Genomic DNA, 15,996 nt, shown 5'->3' with positions numbered 1-15,996 from the left:
AGTGATATAGTATGAATGAATAGAATCGACAGAATCGTCATACACAACGATTATTCGGTCGAATTGGTTTAACCACTCAAACCATACATAAAAATAGCCGGCTCTCACCCGACTATTTTTTATTTTTTTTGTTGGGTTTTCTATTCATTCGAAACAATTCCGGGAGCCATACATATGCTCTATAGAATGGATATTATTATAATGACAAAAGTAGAAAAAAAAACTTACAATAAAAATAAAAAGAATGGATGCAAAGAAAGTTGTGAAGAAAGAAAGAAAAAAAAATCAAATTCAACCAACTCTCTCAATCTCAATGGAAAAGAAATGAAACTTTGAAATTTTTTTTTATTCTCTCCTCTCACACACAGAAACAGATATAAACAGGTCATCATATACACAGGATAATCAAAAGAGAAAAACAATGAAAAATTCCAGATTCATTTCCATCATCCGGTAATGTTCCGGAACTGAAATTGAAGAATTTTTTTTTCTTCTTTCATTGTTCTTGTTCGTGCTTACACACATGCAAATGAATCAAATTTTCATACAACATTACATTTGGAAAGTGGGGAAAAAAATGAATGGCTCAGGTGGTTATGCAATGTTCACTATCTGTCTCTCTTTATCTGGCAAAAATTGAAAATACTACAACATTAAAAATGTTGTTGATGATGATGATGATGATGATGATGATGATTAAAAATCAACTTGTTTGCCCTAAAGGACACTACATGACGATGGTTGATTGATTAGATTCAAAAACATTCCAATGAATTTTTAAAGCAAATATTACCTACATTGTATATAAACGGAATAAATGTTGTCAAATGAAATGAAAAATTGATGCTGTCATCGTTGAATTATCAAATCGATCACTATAGGTTCAATAACCAACAATAACAACAACAACAAACGAAAAAAAAAATGTTTGCCGGTAATCACCTCATGGCCTACATACATCGACAACAACAACGAAACAAAGTGAATAAAATGAAGAAAGAAGCCAACAAAAAAGCTGATGTTTTTTTTCGGCTTCTTATTTTTAATTTAAGTATATTTCGAGGAAAAACAGACAGAAACACACATGTAAAAAAAAATGTTTTAAATGATGCAGATGCTTAAGAATAATAGTAAAAAAAAAAAATTATTTTCTCTGTCATTCACAAAATGTTCCTACTGTGTGTGTGTGTACAGAGAGAAAATTGATTCTTTGTAAGAAAATCGAATATTTCAAACGAGATGATGTGCATAGTATAGCCTGGCCATTTTTATTTCTGTTGAATGTTTATAAAATAACGGTTACAGGGTGAAAGAAAAAAAAATAATTCAGGACCAAACCATATATTGCCGTATGGAATTGATGTTTGCCTGTTTGTACAACATACCTCTATACGTTATTGTTGTTGTTGTTCTATATGTGAGTCATCATCCTATGAATGAATCATTCACACATGTACATAGAGAGAGAGAGAGAGATAGATAGAGATAGAATTTGATTCTAAACTTTCACATCACATCAAAACATAGAGAGATTGAAAAGGAAAGACATGACATAGAATTAGAACAAAACAGCCATCATGGGATGCCAGGGCAATGCACACACACACACACACACACATGTACAATAACGCCCAGAATTAGGCGCCTACATAAAAACGATGTATACCATGTGTGTGTGTGTGTGTGTATGTGTGTGTATATTAGAAATAAAATTGGATCGTCGTCATCATCATCGTCATTTCCATTCGTTAGTTGTATTATTATTACCTAAACAATTCATTGGATAACAAAAAAGAAAAAAAAACTTGGTAAACTAGAGAAAAAAAAATTCTGGCGACATTTGGCTTATCATCATCATCATCATCATCATCATCATATTGCTTAGATTTCAATTCACCAGAATGACAATAATGATAGTGATGTTATTTGATATTTTTTTTTGTCAAACAAGAATGAGACTCATGAACACTTTTACGCTAACAACCAGAAGAAAAACAGTAATAAGACTAATAATTTGTCATATTTTGACCTGGAAAAAAAATTGATGAAAATAAAAACTAGAAATGTAATGTGTAGTAACCACAGAATATACGTGGGTAGACAATCACAATAAAATGGTTTAATAAGTAGTGATGTGGTGAATCAAAAACAAAAAAAAAATTGTTCCACTATCCACACACACACAGAAGCTTGAAGGAATTTTTTTTTATTATTATTCTCACTCATTAATTCACGCAACAATTATAACAGCATTATGATCATTATCATTATGAAAAAAAAGAAAATAATTATTATTATGACAAGCCAAAAAGTCATCATCGATTCTGGTGTGCACACTGAAACCAGAATAATATAAAACAATGAAATTGAAAGATAACATAAAAAAGAATTCAATTCATAATAAGAATATAATAATAACATGATGACGATTATGAAAAAAAAACGTACACACTGTAGCACGTATCGAGAAGGTATGACTAAGCATCATGTTGAACGTTTTTTTTTTTTTTTTTTTTGGTTCCATCAATTGGAACCATCATGTGTGTGTGTACGAGAGTATTAAACCAATTCAAAAAAAAAATCCCAATTCAATACACAATGATGCCAATAATCGAATTCAATCTGACCGTATAAGTGGTGAATGAACGAATGAATAAAATGTGTGAGTCATACACTAACTGCTGAAATTTTTTTTTTTTTTTTTTTTGATAGAACACATATAATAATCACATAACATCCATGTGTTCAAAGCATGCACAAACACATTGAAGCATAACATTTTTCACTGCAGGATATAGAATTATTAAAAAGATCCAAAGAAAAAAAAGACTTAACAAAGTTAGAATGTATACTAATCATCATCATGACCATAATAAAGTGAGTCACCGGTATAAATTCAAATTTGATGATGATGATGGTGGTGATGTTGCCTTTTTTATTTGCCCCATTCATTCAAATGGCTCCTGTAAGCCTCAAATGTTCAGTCAAATGATCCTGAATGAATCTAAGCAAAGTGGTGAATGAGAATCTGAATGTCAGGCAAGTTAGCGCACATGGAGCAAACAAACAAACAAAAAAAAATCCATACTAAGATCCAGGAGATCAGTACTTTTTTTTCATTAAATATATATAGACTTACCATTTGATTCACATTTTTTGGCATCAACGTAATCGTCGACAACGTAAGTGATGATGATGATGTTGTTGTTGATGTTTGATGATTGTTATAAGCTTCTCCAGCTGATGTATGATGATCAACATTTTTCGTTAATAATGTTGAATCAGCTAAATTTACAAAGAAAGAGAGAATTATGATGATGATGATGATGATGATGACGAATGAATAGAAAAAGAATAAGAAAAAAAAGGAATTAATAAATCGTTTACCGATCAAGAATCAAAGCAAAAAAAAGAGAGAGAGAATATTCTTTGCCAAGGATATTAATAAATAAATGAATGAATTTTAGGTTTTTTTTCGTAAAAGCATCATCATCATTATATCAAGGAGAGTAGAGAATCCTCAGCATACACACACACACACACACAATTTAAACAAATGGATAAACAAACAAACAAACAAAAAAATGATCAATCAAATAGAAAAAAAACGACGACGACGACGACGACTAATACACAAATCTTTGTGGAATTTTTGCGACGTACACAATATATTCATTGTTGTTGTACCGAATTCAAGATGAATCGATTTATGATTTAATTTTGATTTATTCGACATTATCATCATCATAATTGTTGTTTTTTCGTTTTTGTTTTTCTTTTTTTTCCTCTCGAAAAGAAAAAAAAAATTGAATTGATGAATTGCAATTCGTAATAATCGAATATAATAATAATGATTCGATCGATACAATCAATCAATCAATCAAATTGAAGACAGAAATTGAATTAAATTCAATATTCTTGAACAAAAAGAATCAGTACAGATGACCTGATGAAACAGAACAATTGATTCTAGTGAACAAAAAAAAAAAAAAATTCAATTCAAGATGGACAATGCATCTCTACATAATGATTTCGAATCTATCATTATAATGGTTATATGACCATCCATTAGCTATCATCATCATCATTATTGTTATGATTTTTTTTCATTTTTTTTTTGGCAACAATAAAAAACCTCATTTCAAATGGTGAAATATTGTTGTTGTTGTTGCTGTAGTTGCTGTATAATATCATTTTTCAGCTATTTTTCCCTTTTTTTCTACTGAAAAAAAAATTTCCATAATAATGATGATGATGATGATTATAATCTTGAATTTCAACCACCACCGTCATCATCATCATGGTTAGTGAAATTCTTGCCATATATTAAAAATGGAATTTGGGCCATAAATTTTTTTTTTGGTGTATAAAGAATTTCGTTTCATTCATTCGTTATAAATAATTATCAATTATTTGTTATTGGTGATGAAGAATCAAAAATTATCATCAAAAAAAAAAAAAAAAAAATGAGAAAAAAAAACATTCTACTTACTAACTGATTCGACTAGATGTATGAGTAGTACACCATCATGTAAATCATTGATTAATGACGTGATTAATGGACGATTATTTCGATTATTACACAATTTCGATGATGATGCTGCCGGAATTTTTGATGATGATTGGTCGTTGGATAATAATTGGCTTTGCTGTTTATCTAATTCATAGTAACGTTTTTTAAGATAATGATTAGCCCAATCAGTATAAATCTGTTTATTATGGAAATAGAACAAACAATCGGAAATTAGATAAAATACATCAATGATAATCAGCATATATTCAAAATAATATCAATATATCAATCAATCAATCAATCATCACACCTTGATGATTGTCTGTTTTTGTTTCTGTATCATTTCGTTGATATTTGTTGATGTTATCGAAGAATTCATTTCACCAATTTGATTCATTTTCATTCATTGTACTAGAAAAAACAAGTAATTTTCGTCATGAAAATGGTTTCATAATATCAACTAAATAATTTTGTTGCACGGAATATTTTCCAACTTTTAATGATTGATCATTACGGAAAATTTTTTCCATTCCATTTCTATACCATTTGTTCTTCGAATTCGTCTGGTCAAGGAATTTTATTTATTTTTTCTTTAAAAAAAATAAAATTCTTTACGAATCCAGCGACTTAATTTCATCAATAAATTTGATCACCATTGTTGTGTTGTGTTGAAATTGATATGATAATTTTTTTTTCTACAACAGTTGCTGCCATCAATGACAACAACAACGACAAATGTCATCATAAAGACAAATTCTTCTTTTCAATAATCCACATTGTTCACAGCCAAAAAAATTATTGAAAAAAGATGAATTCTTTCACAATGTTTAGTTGAATGATGAAAATTTCATTTTTCTGGACTTTGAAATGAAAATTCTATTTGATTCAATGATGATGATGATGATGGTAATGAAATTTATCAACTAAAAATTTTCTTTTGTTTTGTTCAAATCATCATCATCATCATCCAAAATTAAATCTCAAAGTCAAGAAGAAATGTTTATTTTATAAACTCAAGTTTAAATTCAGTCAATCAATCAGTTTGCCGCACACAAAAAAATCATCAAACACACACACACACACACACATGTTCGATCTTGATCTGGCATCCAAAATTATTGAAGACACACACACACACACAAAGTGAAGTAAACAAAAAACTACTGGATCATAGTTGACCACAATCGATGAAAATTCGATCTCGATTTGTTTTCGCGGTTTTCTTCCATCCAAAACACAATGAATATTGTTTTATTTTACAGAACAAGAAAAAAAAATTTCTAAATAATCCAGACACATTGGACAGAATGTTTTTGTTTTATTTATTATTATTATTACTTCTACACTATTCTTCTTAGCTGTTTGTTAGATGATTCTTATTTCTATAATTATTATCATCATCATCATCATTTTGTGTCCTAAAGAGACAAACAAAGTTTTTTTTTTTGATGGCGATGACTCCTACGACTTTTTTTTTGCATCACACATCAAAAAAACCACTTCTATTTTGCCATCGTTCACCATAAAATGGGGAACCGCCGCCCAGTAGCCACAGTATAAAATTGTTAAGAAGCATCATACGAACATATAATATTTACGACGAACTGATATTCTTTCCATTCATGTGTACCACCAATTTTTATTTTCAGTTACTGGTAAGGTTCATAGTTTGTTTTCATCATCATCATCATTTAAAAGAATAGCGCGACATAAGTATCATGTCGTCGTCATTCATCTTATTCAATTCTTAGATTCTTATGCTTAGTAGTTTTGAGAATAATAAATTCTTTTTTTTCATATATATATAAATAGAACTAATGATGATGATGATGAAAATAATAATAAAAAAAAGATAGAAACGATGCGGTGACAATTTTTAGCATCATTTACATTCTTATTGTAAGTATTTGATTCTTGTTTGCTTATGAAAGAGAAAGCTGTTGTGTTCTTATCAAATGTTGTGATAAAAAAAATGGCCAAAAAAAAATTTGAATGATGTAATTTATAAATTCTGACCTAGTTTTATAAATGTGTGCATTTAACATCAGAATCTGTTGATGACAAATCACAATTCAAAATTCTTTAGATTATAATAATTGAAATTGTAGAATTTCTTTTCCATTTTTTTTTTGGCTCGATAACAAATAACTAGAAACAGAAAAAAAACAAAACAATTGAATACAGAAGATGTTGAAACAATATTGTTACAGTTGTAATCATCATCTTCATGTGTAAATGATGCAATGAAAAGCAGCAAAAGTTTGATGCTGTTCAAAAGGTCAAGAATTAATAAATGACATACGGATACTAATAGTGAAAATATTCTATTTTTAGATTCATTACAAGTTCATCGTTCTTTGTAATCGAAAACATTTGTTTAACCATTATCATTGGCGGAAGAAGAACAGAACAATAACAACATCGACAACAGCAGCAAATCTTCGAGACATTTTTAACGTTCATTATCGATGATTATCGATCGAATTGATCGATAGAAAAAAAACAACCAAAAAAAACGGAAACTCTTTTCATCATTTAATTTTATAATAAAAATCTTTATTTTCCATATTTATAGATGGGAATCAAACGGTTTTTTTTTTGGTTCGTGTAATAAATTATTATTATCATCATCAATGTCTTTCTTTTTTTTTTGTTCTCCATGTGTTATTTATTCCATCATCATCAACAACAACAACAACAACAACAACAATAGAGAATGGTTCATCAATTAGTGAGAATAAAATCCAGTAGTAGTCAATTATTGGATACCACCGATGTGATGTGATGTCGATGTCGATGAAAGATGTTAATGAACTTTTCAACATATATACACACACACACACACACTATGGAATTGACAAAGACAATAAATACTAAATGTATGTATCTAGAAAATTGACAACAAACAAAATATCAAAGAGAAAATGTATAGAGAATATCTTCTCAAGCATGTTTTATATTTATATTGTAAATAAATATATTAGTGTTTGGACTACTGTGTGTGTGTGTGTGAATGTAGTGATTCTTTTTTATTCGTGCCTTATTGATGTTTTGGCATTTTTCGATCCGGAATCGAATAATTTATGTATTTTTTTTTTTTTTTAGTAATATAATAATAACATTGTTGCTGATTTTATTTCACAAAAAAATATATTGTTGATATATGTTCAATGGATTGAAAACAACAACAATAACAACATATGATAATGCTCAAATTTATGCCATAAACATCTGTTGTTAGTGATATAATAATTATTGAAAAGAGAAAATTCTTCTTTCTTTCTCTCTCTCACTCAATTGTATTCGTGTGGAGAGGCCAATAGCCCGTTGAATAGTAATTCATTTGTTCAATTGATTTTTTGAAACGAATTGAATATCATCATTATATATATTAGTATTATTCCACAATTCAATTGTATTTGAAATTTTTTTTCAATTCGTCATCTTTTTGCTCGGTCTACGACTCTTTCAAATTTTTTTTTCTCATTCTCATTCTCTTTCTCTCTCTCTCTTTCATTCACTACATATTCAATTTATATTTTGTTCTGGCTATTGGATGATGGATACCTGCTTCAGTTTGACCAAAATCAAGTTACGGGGATGTACATCATACATACATACATACACACGGACAATCATTTAATCAAACAGGTTGTTAACTTGACATATGACTCGATATAGACGGTATAACCATGATGATGAAGTTCGTCGTGAATCGGTTGATAGAGTCTGGATATAGAGATGGTAGGTCCATACACACACATACGCACATTTGACATTCAACAATCACCCATTCATTTGTAATCATTTCCTTATTTTTGATCAAACAAGAACATCTTTTTATTATTATTATTAGTGCGTTAGTTGCTTGCAGGATCTGTCTTCATTGGTTAATAATTAACTGTCATTCATAAAACAACGTTGAAAAGTTTGTCAAATTGAACGAAAAAAATTTTTTTTTTTTCATTACCATCGATGATGATCGCATCTACAGTGATGATCATAATGATTATGTTCAAAATGAATGAATGAATGAATCCAATAATTAAATCTGATCATCATTTGATATTGAAATTATTTTTTTTTTTCATTTCAATTTCTGGATTTTGTTCATTTTTGTTGAAAAAAACAACAACAACTTGATCTTCAATATCTTGTACAAATTACTAGTCAACAACATTATTATCAATAAATTTTTTATCTGTACTTGATTTTTTTTTAAAAATCAAAATAATAATCATGAAGCTTATTTCATCATATTGTTGTACTATTTTCATCATCATAATCATAATCGGATTATCATTGATTTTTACATCGATCGATGCATCAAGAATTCGTGGTAAGTTTATGTTTTTCTATGACATATTAATGATGATGATTATGATCATAATTTATAAAAAAAATATCACTTTTCAAGTTCGTCAAGGTCGCCGTCAATGGTGTCGTGGTTCACGACGATTAGAACATCTTCGTGGACGTTGTATACCACATTATGAATGTGTACAAAATCGTGGCATATCGATTGGACATTGTTTCACTAATCTAGTTGTGGCTAGTTGTTGTATGTTACCAGATCCACAAGATGATATACTCAATTTTCATAGGCAAACATTTTTTCATTTCAAAATCAATTCTGATCATCCAAATAATAATGGTATTATTTTTTTGTTTGTTTGTTTGTTTTAGATTCGGTTTTTTTTAATTTTATTTGATTTAATTTCATTTTATTTTTTTTTGGTCAATGTCCCGAACGTTGACCATGCAGAAATACAAAGTAAACATATATCGGCTGTCGATTCTGGCGATGCTCAAGGCAATCATCATTCGGTAGGAAATGTACTTTAGCACTATTTATATAGACCAAAAAATGAGAGAATGAAAAACCGAAAATTTAATTATTTAATTTTGTTCAACCAGAAAACTATTCCAACGGATGATTTACTCACATCTACAACAACAATAACTACTGAACAGATCATTATGATCAAAAACCAAACAGCCATCACTAATAATATGACAACCAAAAATTTTGCTGACTGTATGGATAATGATAAAGATAATGGCAATGAAAACGTTCAAAATCCAATTAATTCGAATAAAACAGCTACTACAACAACAATTCCATTGGATCTGAATTCGACTTTCAATTCAATTACGAATAATAAAAACAACAATTGGTCAAGTTCATTGCCAACAACCAGATCGATGGAAGAATCCATCATTACAGCAACAAAAATGAATGCATATTCAACGCCAAGACCAATTGAAATCAATCAAAATGAATTCTATGAAATTATTTTGAATCGATCAGCAACAACAATGACCAAAGGAACAATCACTAATAATAATCATTCATCGAATTCGAATCAAAATTTATTTATTCAAGATATTCCCATACATTTTCCGATAATTTCACCGACACCTACTGCAAGTATAACAACCACGACGACTACGACAACCAGATCTTTTTCATCACCAAAACTATGCGGTGTAAGACCGTTAAGACCAACTGGACGTGTTGTTGGTGGCCGTAATGCACAATTTGGTGAATGGCCATGGCAAGTGTTGATCAAAGAAAAATCATGGTTAGGATTTTTTACCAAATCTAAATGTGGTGGTGTATTGATCGATTATAAATGGATTCTTACGGCTGCACATTGTCAACCAGGTATGATGGGATCATTGATAGTAATGTTAGGTCAACATGAACTTCATGGTACTTCACGACAACTACGACCGGTTGTTAAAACTGTACGAAGAATGATTGTACATCGTGATTTTGATCCGGATACATTTGATAATGATATTGCTTTATTGGAATTAGATACACCATTTGAAATGCAACCACATATTGTGCCTATATGTATGCCGAATAAAGATGAAGATTATGTAGGTCAATTAGCATATGTTGCTGGATGGGGAAAATTAAGCTATGGTGGTACGATACCAAGTGTATTACAAACAGTACGATTACCGATCATCGATAATAACTTATGTCAGACAATGTTTGCCGATGCTGGCCATTATAAATATATACGAAATAGTTTTCTTTGTGCCGGTTATACACAAGGTGGCCGTGATACATGTGAAGGTGATAGTGGTGGACCATTAATGATGAAACGTGATGATGTTTGGACATTGATTGGTACCGTATCACATGGTATAAAATGTGCTGAACCAAATTTACCTGGTGTATATATGAAAACATGGTCCTATCTACCATGGATACGTGGCATTATTGAAAGAACATTATGAAACATCGAATCGAATTGATGTTGAAAAAACTCAAATTCAAATAAGAATCGAATCATCATTTCCATATTAGTTTGAAATAATATTTAAATAATTTATAATTCTTTTTTTTCAATTCTCAAATTTTTGTATAAAGTAAACCAAAAAAAAAAAAAAGAAAACTCGAATGAATGTGATATAAAATTATCGAATAAATATAAGAAATTTATCATAATAACAATGTAAAGATGTTGTCGTTTTTTTTCCATAATTTCCGGATTTCATCCATGTCACATCGATAAAATTTGTGTGTGTGAGTGAGTGAGAGAATGATAAATAATTGACAACATCAACCAAACAATATTGTATATATAAATGAGGTATTGAAATACGACAGGTAAAGTTTTTTTACGTTTTTTTTCTGATGTCAATGAGATGTGTATCTTTTGTGTGTCTGCGTGTGTGTGTGTGTATGATAGACTTAATTAAATTTGATGACCCTGACTACTGTAGTATACTCTAGTAGTGAATTGAAATGAAAAAAAAGGTTATATAATCATAAATAATTCACAACATACAATGAACTTATCAAATGAACAACAACAACAACAACTATTGATGCTGGTTAATTATTCATTTTTTTTACAAGTTTTCTATAGATAGATTCTTATCACTATGTAATGATAAAGAATTTTTATGGAATTTTTTTTCCATACATCTCAGCATTTTTATATTTATTGTCATGGAATAAATGATGATGAATCAAGTAAAAGATTCTGATTGAATAGATTTTCCAAAACTTTGATTTTGTTTTTTTTTTGTTCAATATTGTTACCGGAACAAATAATTTTTATCATTTTTTTCCGGTTGAAAAGGAAAATGTGAAGAAAAAAAAATGATGACAAATGATATTTCGTGAATTCTTTGTTTAATGTTCATCGAATTTTCTTCTATTTTTTTCCAGTTGACCAAAAAAAAAAAAAAAGAATTTAAAATTCGGAATCAATTGATGAAGATAAATCATTCAAAATTAAAGTTTTTTTTTGTTCAAAATAAAAATCAAATGAAAAAAAGGAAAATTATTCGATCGTTCAATTGACAATAATCAACAGAAAATAAGTAAAGAATGAGAAACAAAAAAAAATCATACGAATCGATTACGAATCGATTTAGAATGCAGTACATTTTAATTGTAACAAATGTTCATATTCCCGAACACCGAGTATTGGTTGAAAATCATTGATGATTGCGTAAATAAATGCAGTGGGGGGGGAGAAAAAAAGTGAAAAGTTTTCTCCAAACACATTTACGACAGTATTGAATATAGAAATGTAATAAAAATGTTTCCAGTTGAAAATTCTGGCTACACGCAATAAAATCAAACAAAAGAATGTTTTCCATTTCTTACAGTTTTGCCTACAGTTCAGTTCCAATTTCAGAACATGATGAGTAAAGATGAAAGAAATTCCCAATGGGAAATTGAAAAGAGAAAAAAAAATAATTAATTCCCCATACACACACACAAACACACACACAGACACATCCACCTACTCTGGACGAAGAGAATCTTTGACATTTTTTTTTATCTTTGTTTATCATCATCATATATTGCCAATGGTGACACACACACACACACACACACGTACATCATTATCATTTTAAATAAGAATTTTCAAATTTGCATTTGAATAACCTAACACACACAATAAAACTAAATGATGAGATGAAAATAAACGGAAATTAAATTTACGAAAACAAAATCAAAATCAAATTCTCTTACTTGAAGCTGTTTACGTAGGATTATGCGTGATGATAAAAATTTTGACCATTGTTCTTTTGTATAATAATCAATGATTGTCGTTGATGTTGTATTGTTAAATTCATTAGAATCCAAATTGAATGCTGATGATAATGAGGATGACGATTGTGATGATGATGATGATGATGATGGTGGTAGTTTTGATGCTGATACGGTGGTAGCTACCGTAGGTTGTTGAACTAAACATACATTTTGTGACATGGCCACCATTTAGGATCTATACAACAGCAGATAATATCGGAAATTTATATCCAAAAAAAAGTGTCTTCCTCTACCTTGATTAATGGTCATAATAATACAGGTATAATTATTGTGGCTATTCTGAATACATATTCTGTTATACATATTCAATTGTCATATAAGCAGATTTATACATTTATCATCATTTACCATCATCATGAATATTATCATTATAACAAATCGATATTATAATACAAAATAGAAGATGACAACAACAACATTTTATTTTTTTTTTTTATTATGGATCACATTAAAAACACATTTCAATGAATGTTCTATCCGTGCCGGTGTTTGAATGTTGACTGAATTCTGTATAAAGACAGCCACTGTGTGTTTCGGCGCCGTCATTCTTCTTTCTTTTTCGCATACACACACACACACACACACACACACACACCCGATCCAGATAAATGAATAGATTTCATGGATTTATGCGCATGGTAATATGATGCACAAATAAAAGTTCCAAGTGTTTGGCGCGATTCTTTATTCTGTATGTACGTGTGTGTGTGTGTATGTGTATAAAGAATTGATATCGATCACATTGGAACAACAAGAACAATAATAATTGGAAAAAGATTCTTAGGCTGTTGTTGTTGTTGTTGTTTTTATTGGTTAGATGGTCCATCTTCAAGCCATAAATAACAATGGTGAATGATCAGAAATTAAATCAAAAAAATTGGTTCAATTTTATTTTCCACAAATAAAAAAGAAGACCACAAAAGATTGCTGGCCAATTCATTTGATTTTCTTTCCAGACAAAAAAAAAACTTCTTTGATTAGTACTTAGTGACAATTTTATGGCTTCCAAATGTGACTATATATGTATACAATGAAAATAATAATGTTTTTTTTTCTTTGGTGATTTTTATTTTAATCTTCCTACTTGAGATTCATTTGATTCAATGAGGATAGGAAAGAAAAAAAAATTGTGTCGTGTTGCCATGTATTTTTTTTTGTTGCCTAATGACTAAAGGTCACGCAAACAATAATAATTCCGGTCAAACGACAGATTTTCAAGCAAAAGAATTTATTTTTATTTCATTTTTATTTTTATCATTATTTTTTTTGTGTGAATACAAATGAAAAAACATGGAATTTTTTTTTGTTTTGTTTTGTTTTCAGCAAATTTCCGGGATTACCTATTGTTCAATACCAAATTAATGATTGTATTGAATTTGCCTGTACATGAATATGTGATTTACCGTGTCGTGGATCATTGATCAAAAATTTTTGTTCATTATTTCCTTTATTAAAGATGATCATAACAGTACCGCCATCTGGACGTTCGAATGCGATTAAATCATAATCAGAATGATTTGAATTTGTTGTCAAATGAATGTGAACAGAATTTGGTGGAAGAAATTTACTAAAATGACCAAGAACATAGAATGCAGGTTGTTTATAGTATTCATGATGATCGGCACTTAAAATAATCGGTGCATTTAGACGTTGATTAATCCAGCTAGGACCACCATTCATATCGACAATCATATTCCATTCAATCCAACCGGTGACATAATTTTTTAAACTTTTGATTATATCATTAGCATAATTTTCGGCAGTATGCCATACGCCTAGACTACTTTCGCCACTAAAACCAAATTCACAAGCTTCAGTGGATAATACAAAATATTTGGGAAATTCTTCATGTATTGCTTTCAAATCATGACGATTTTGATCATTAGAAGCATACCAATGATAAGCAATACCTTTTACATATTTAGCTGCATCATGATCATGTAATATGGTTTCGACAAATTGTTTCATTCCAGGAATATTAAAATCATAAATCATTAGATTAATATTTTTAAATCCTTGATTTTCCAATTCTGGACCAAGATCTTTTTTGATAAAATTTTTTTGCTCTTCACCACTCATTTCTAAACTATTATAGGGAACTATTATACCCGGTTCATTTAAAACGGTCAAACCCCACCAGGAAATATTATGTTGTTGATAGGCTTTCATAAATTTAACCAAATATTGTGCAAATGCACGATGATATTTACCACCAGGTTGATCTCGTAGATGACCACCATTGGCTAAATCATGATTGTTTTTCATCCATGCTGGTGCACTCCATGCACTGCCAAATAATTTCATATGAGGATTTGTACTTTGTGCTTTTTTCAAAAATGGAATCTATTTCGCAAGTAAAAACAAATTTAATCACCGAAAAATTTGATTTCTTGTTCTTCATACCTTGTATTGTAAATCTTCTTTTTGTTGAAGAGCAAAATGATGAAATTCTGTATCATCATCGTTGGAATCATCATTAGAATATTCACGTTGTGACATATCCGAACCACCGATCGTAACACGAACAGCTGAATACTCGATACCATTTGCACCAAAATAATCTCGAATCAAATGTTCTTGTAGTTGATGCGATAAACGATTAAAATTGTATCCAGATGTATCGGTTAAAGCACCACCAAAGCCGATAATTTTTTGCATCTTCTGATCTGGATATAAATTCACTTCAATACCACCGGATAAAGATTGTTCAAAATGCAATTCTTTCCGTGCAAAACGATCTCCATTTTTACTGGTAGAAAATTGTTGAATAATACCCGGGTTTGACTTTTGAATTGGATCAATTGTATCACAATGATTTGAATTGCAAACACAAACAGTAGATTCTTGGCCAAAACTTTTGTGCTGACAACCGATCGCAGCAAAAGTTACATCTAAATGAAATGTATAAAGAATTTTATTCGCAATTATTTATTGATTATTATGAAAAATTACCGGAAACGCAAAATACAATAAAAAAAAGAACGATAAACATTTTTACGACCATTGTAAATGATGAGATTTTTTCACACAACTAACTATTCGATCTGGATTTTATATACTTTTTAAGCTTTTATTGTTGTCTAGTTGTGATAAAAACAATGAAATTTATTTTTCAAGTGTTTTTTTTAAAATTTAATCAATTGTATCAATCACATTCATGCCTTTAAACATCAAAACACTTGAAAAAATATATCGTTCGCAACAACAATTTTCTTCCATTTTGATAATGATTGAAAAAGATTCTGATAAAAAAATTGGCTAAAGACATTTTTTTTTGAATAAAAAAAAAATAATCGATTGTAAACAACTATCGATAGTCACGATATATACTCTTGTTTTGGTAAAGGTTGTTTGGTTTTTATTTACGAAAAAAAAAAAATTATTTTCAAGT

At 29.5% G+C, this 15,996-nt stretch overlaps 3 protein-coding genes across 7 annotated transcripts in view; 1 reads left to right on the top strand and 2 right to left on the bottom strand.

The window, feature by feature from the left end:
* The window catches only part of sick (sickie), a 43,566-nt gene extending 30,908 nt beyond the window's left edge, over positions 1-12,658 (bottom strand). The window contains exons 1-3 of one of the 3 annotated variants that reach the window (XM_075733705.1): positions 12,525-12,658; positions 4,493-4,709; positions 3,140-3,285 (exon numbers count right to left, since the gene is read on the bottom strand). In XM_075733705.1, the coding sequence (XP_075589820.1) occupies positions 3,140-3,163 (24 nt within the window). In that variant the 5' untranslated portion in view covers positions 3,164-3,285; positions 4,493-4,709; positions 12,525-12,658. Of the gene's footprint in view, positions 1-3,139; positions 3,286-4,492; positions 4,710-4,823; positions 5,842-12,524 lie in introns of those variants that run through there. The other 2 variants (XM_075733704.1, XM_075733706.1) reach the window with 2 other exon arrangements.
* LOC124495712 (uncharacterized) lies at positions 7,274-10,982 on the top strand. 3 transcript variants are annotated; one of them, XM_075733708.1, is made up of 5 exons: positions 7,274-7,392; positions 8,684-8,852; positions 8,931-9,167; positions 9,279-9,349; positions 9,431-10,982. In XM_075733708.1, the coding sequence occupies exons 2-5, from the start codon at positions 8,753-8,755 to the stop codon at positions 10,766-10,768; spliced, it is 1,746 nt and encodes a 581-aa protein (XP_075589823.1). In that variant the 5' UTR covers positions 7,274-7,392; positions 8,684-8,752; the 3' UTR covers positions 10,769-10,982. The 3 variants fall into 3 exon arrangements, with proteins under 3 accessions (XP_075589823.1, XP_075589824.1, XP_046915097.2); XM_075733709.1 differs by lacking the exon at positions 7,274-7,392 and having other exon boundaries at positions 8,238-8,852; positions 9,279-9,340; XM_047059141.2 differs by lacking the exon at positions 7,274-7,392 and having other exon boundaries at positions 8,356-8,852.
* Positions 12,659-13,816: 1,158 nt separating the features above from the next.
* On the bottom strand, positions 13,817-15,688 carry LOC124496235 (lysosomal acid glucosylceramidase-like). Its single transcript, XM_075733703.1, has 3 exons — positions 15,558-15,688; positions 15,009-15,496; positions 13,817-14,948 (listed from the first exon to the last, which is right to left on the bottom strand). The coding sequence occupies exons 1-3, from the start codon at positions 15,607-15,609 to the stop codon at positions 13,953-13,955; spliced, it is 1,536 nt and encodes a 511-aa protein (XP_075589818.1). The 5' UTR covers positions 15,610-15,688; the 3' UTR covers positions 13,817-13,952.
* Between the last annotated feature and the right edge of the window lie 308 nt (positions 15,689-15,996).

This window comes from Dermatophagoides farinae, chromosome 8 (assembly GCF_024713945.1).
Source record: "Dermatophagoides farinae isolate YC_2012a chromosome 8, ASM2471394v1, whole genome shotgun sequence".
Taxonomy (NCBI): Eukaryota; Metazoa; Arthropoda; class Arachnida; order Sarcoptiformes; family Pyroglyphidae; genus Dermatophagoides; species Dermatophagoides farinae.
This window is presented reverse-complemented; position numbering and strand designations above follow the sequence as displayed.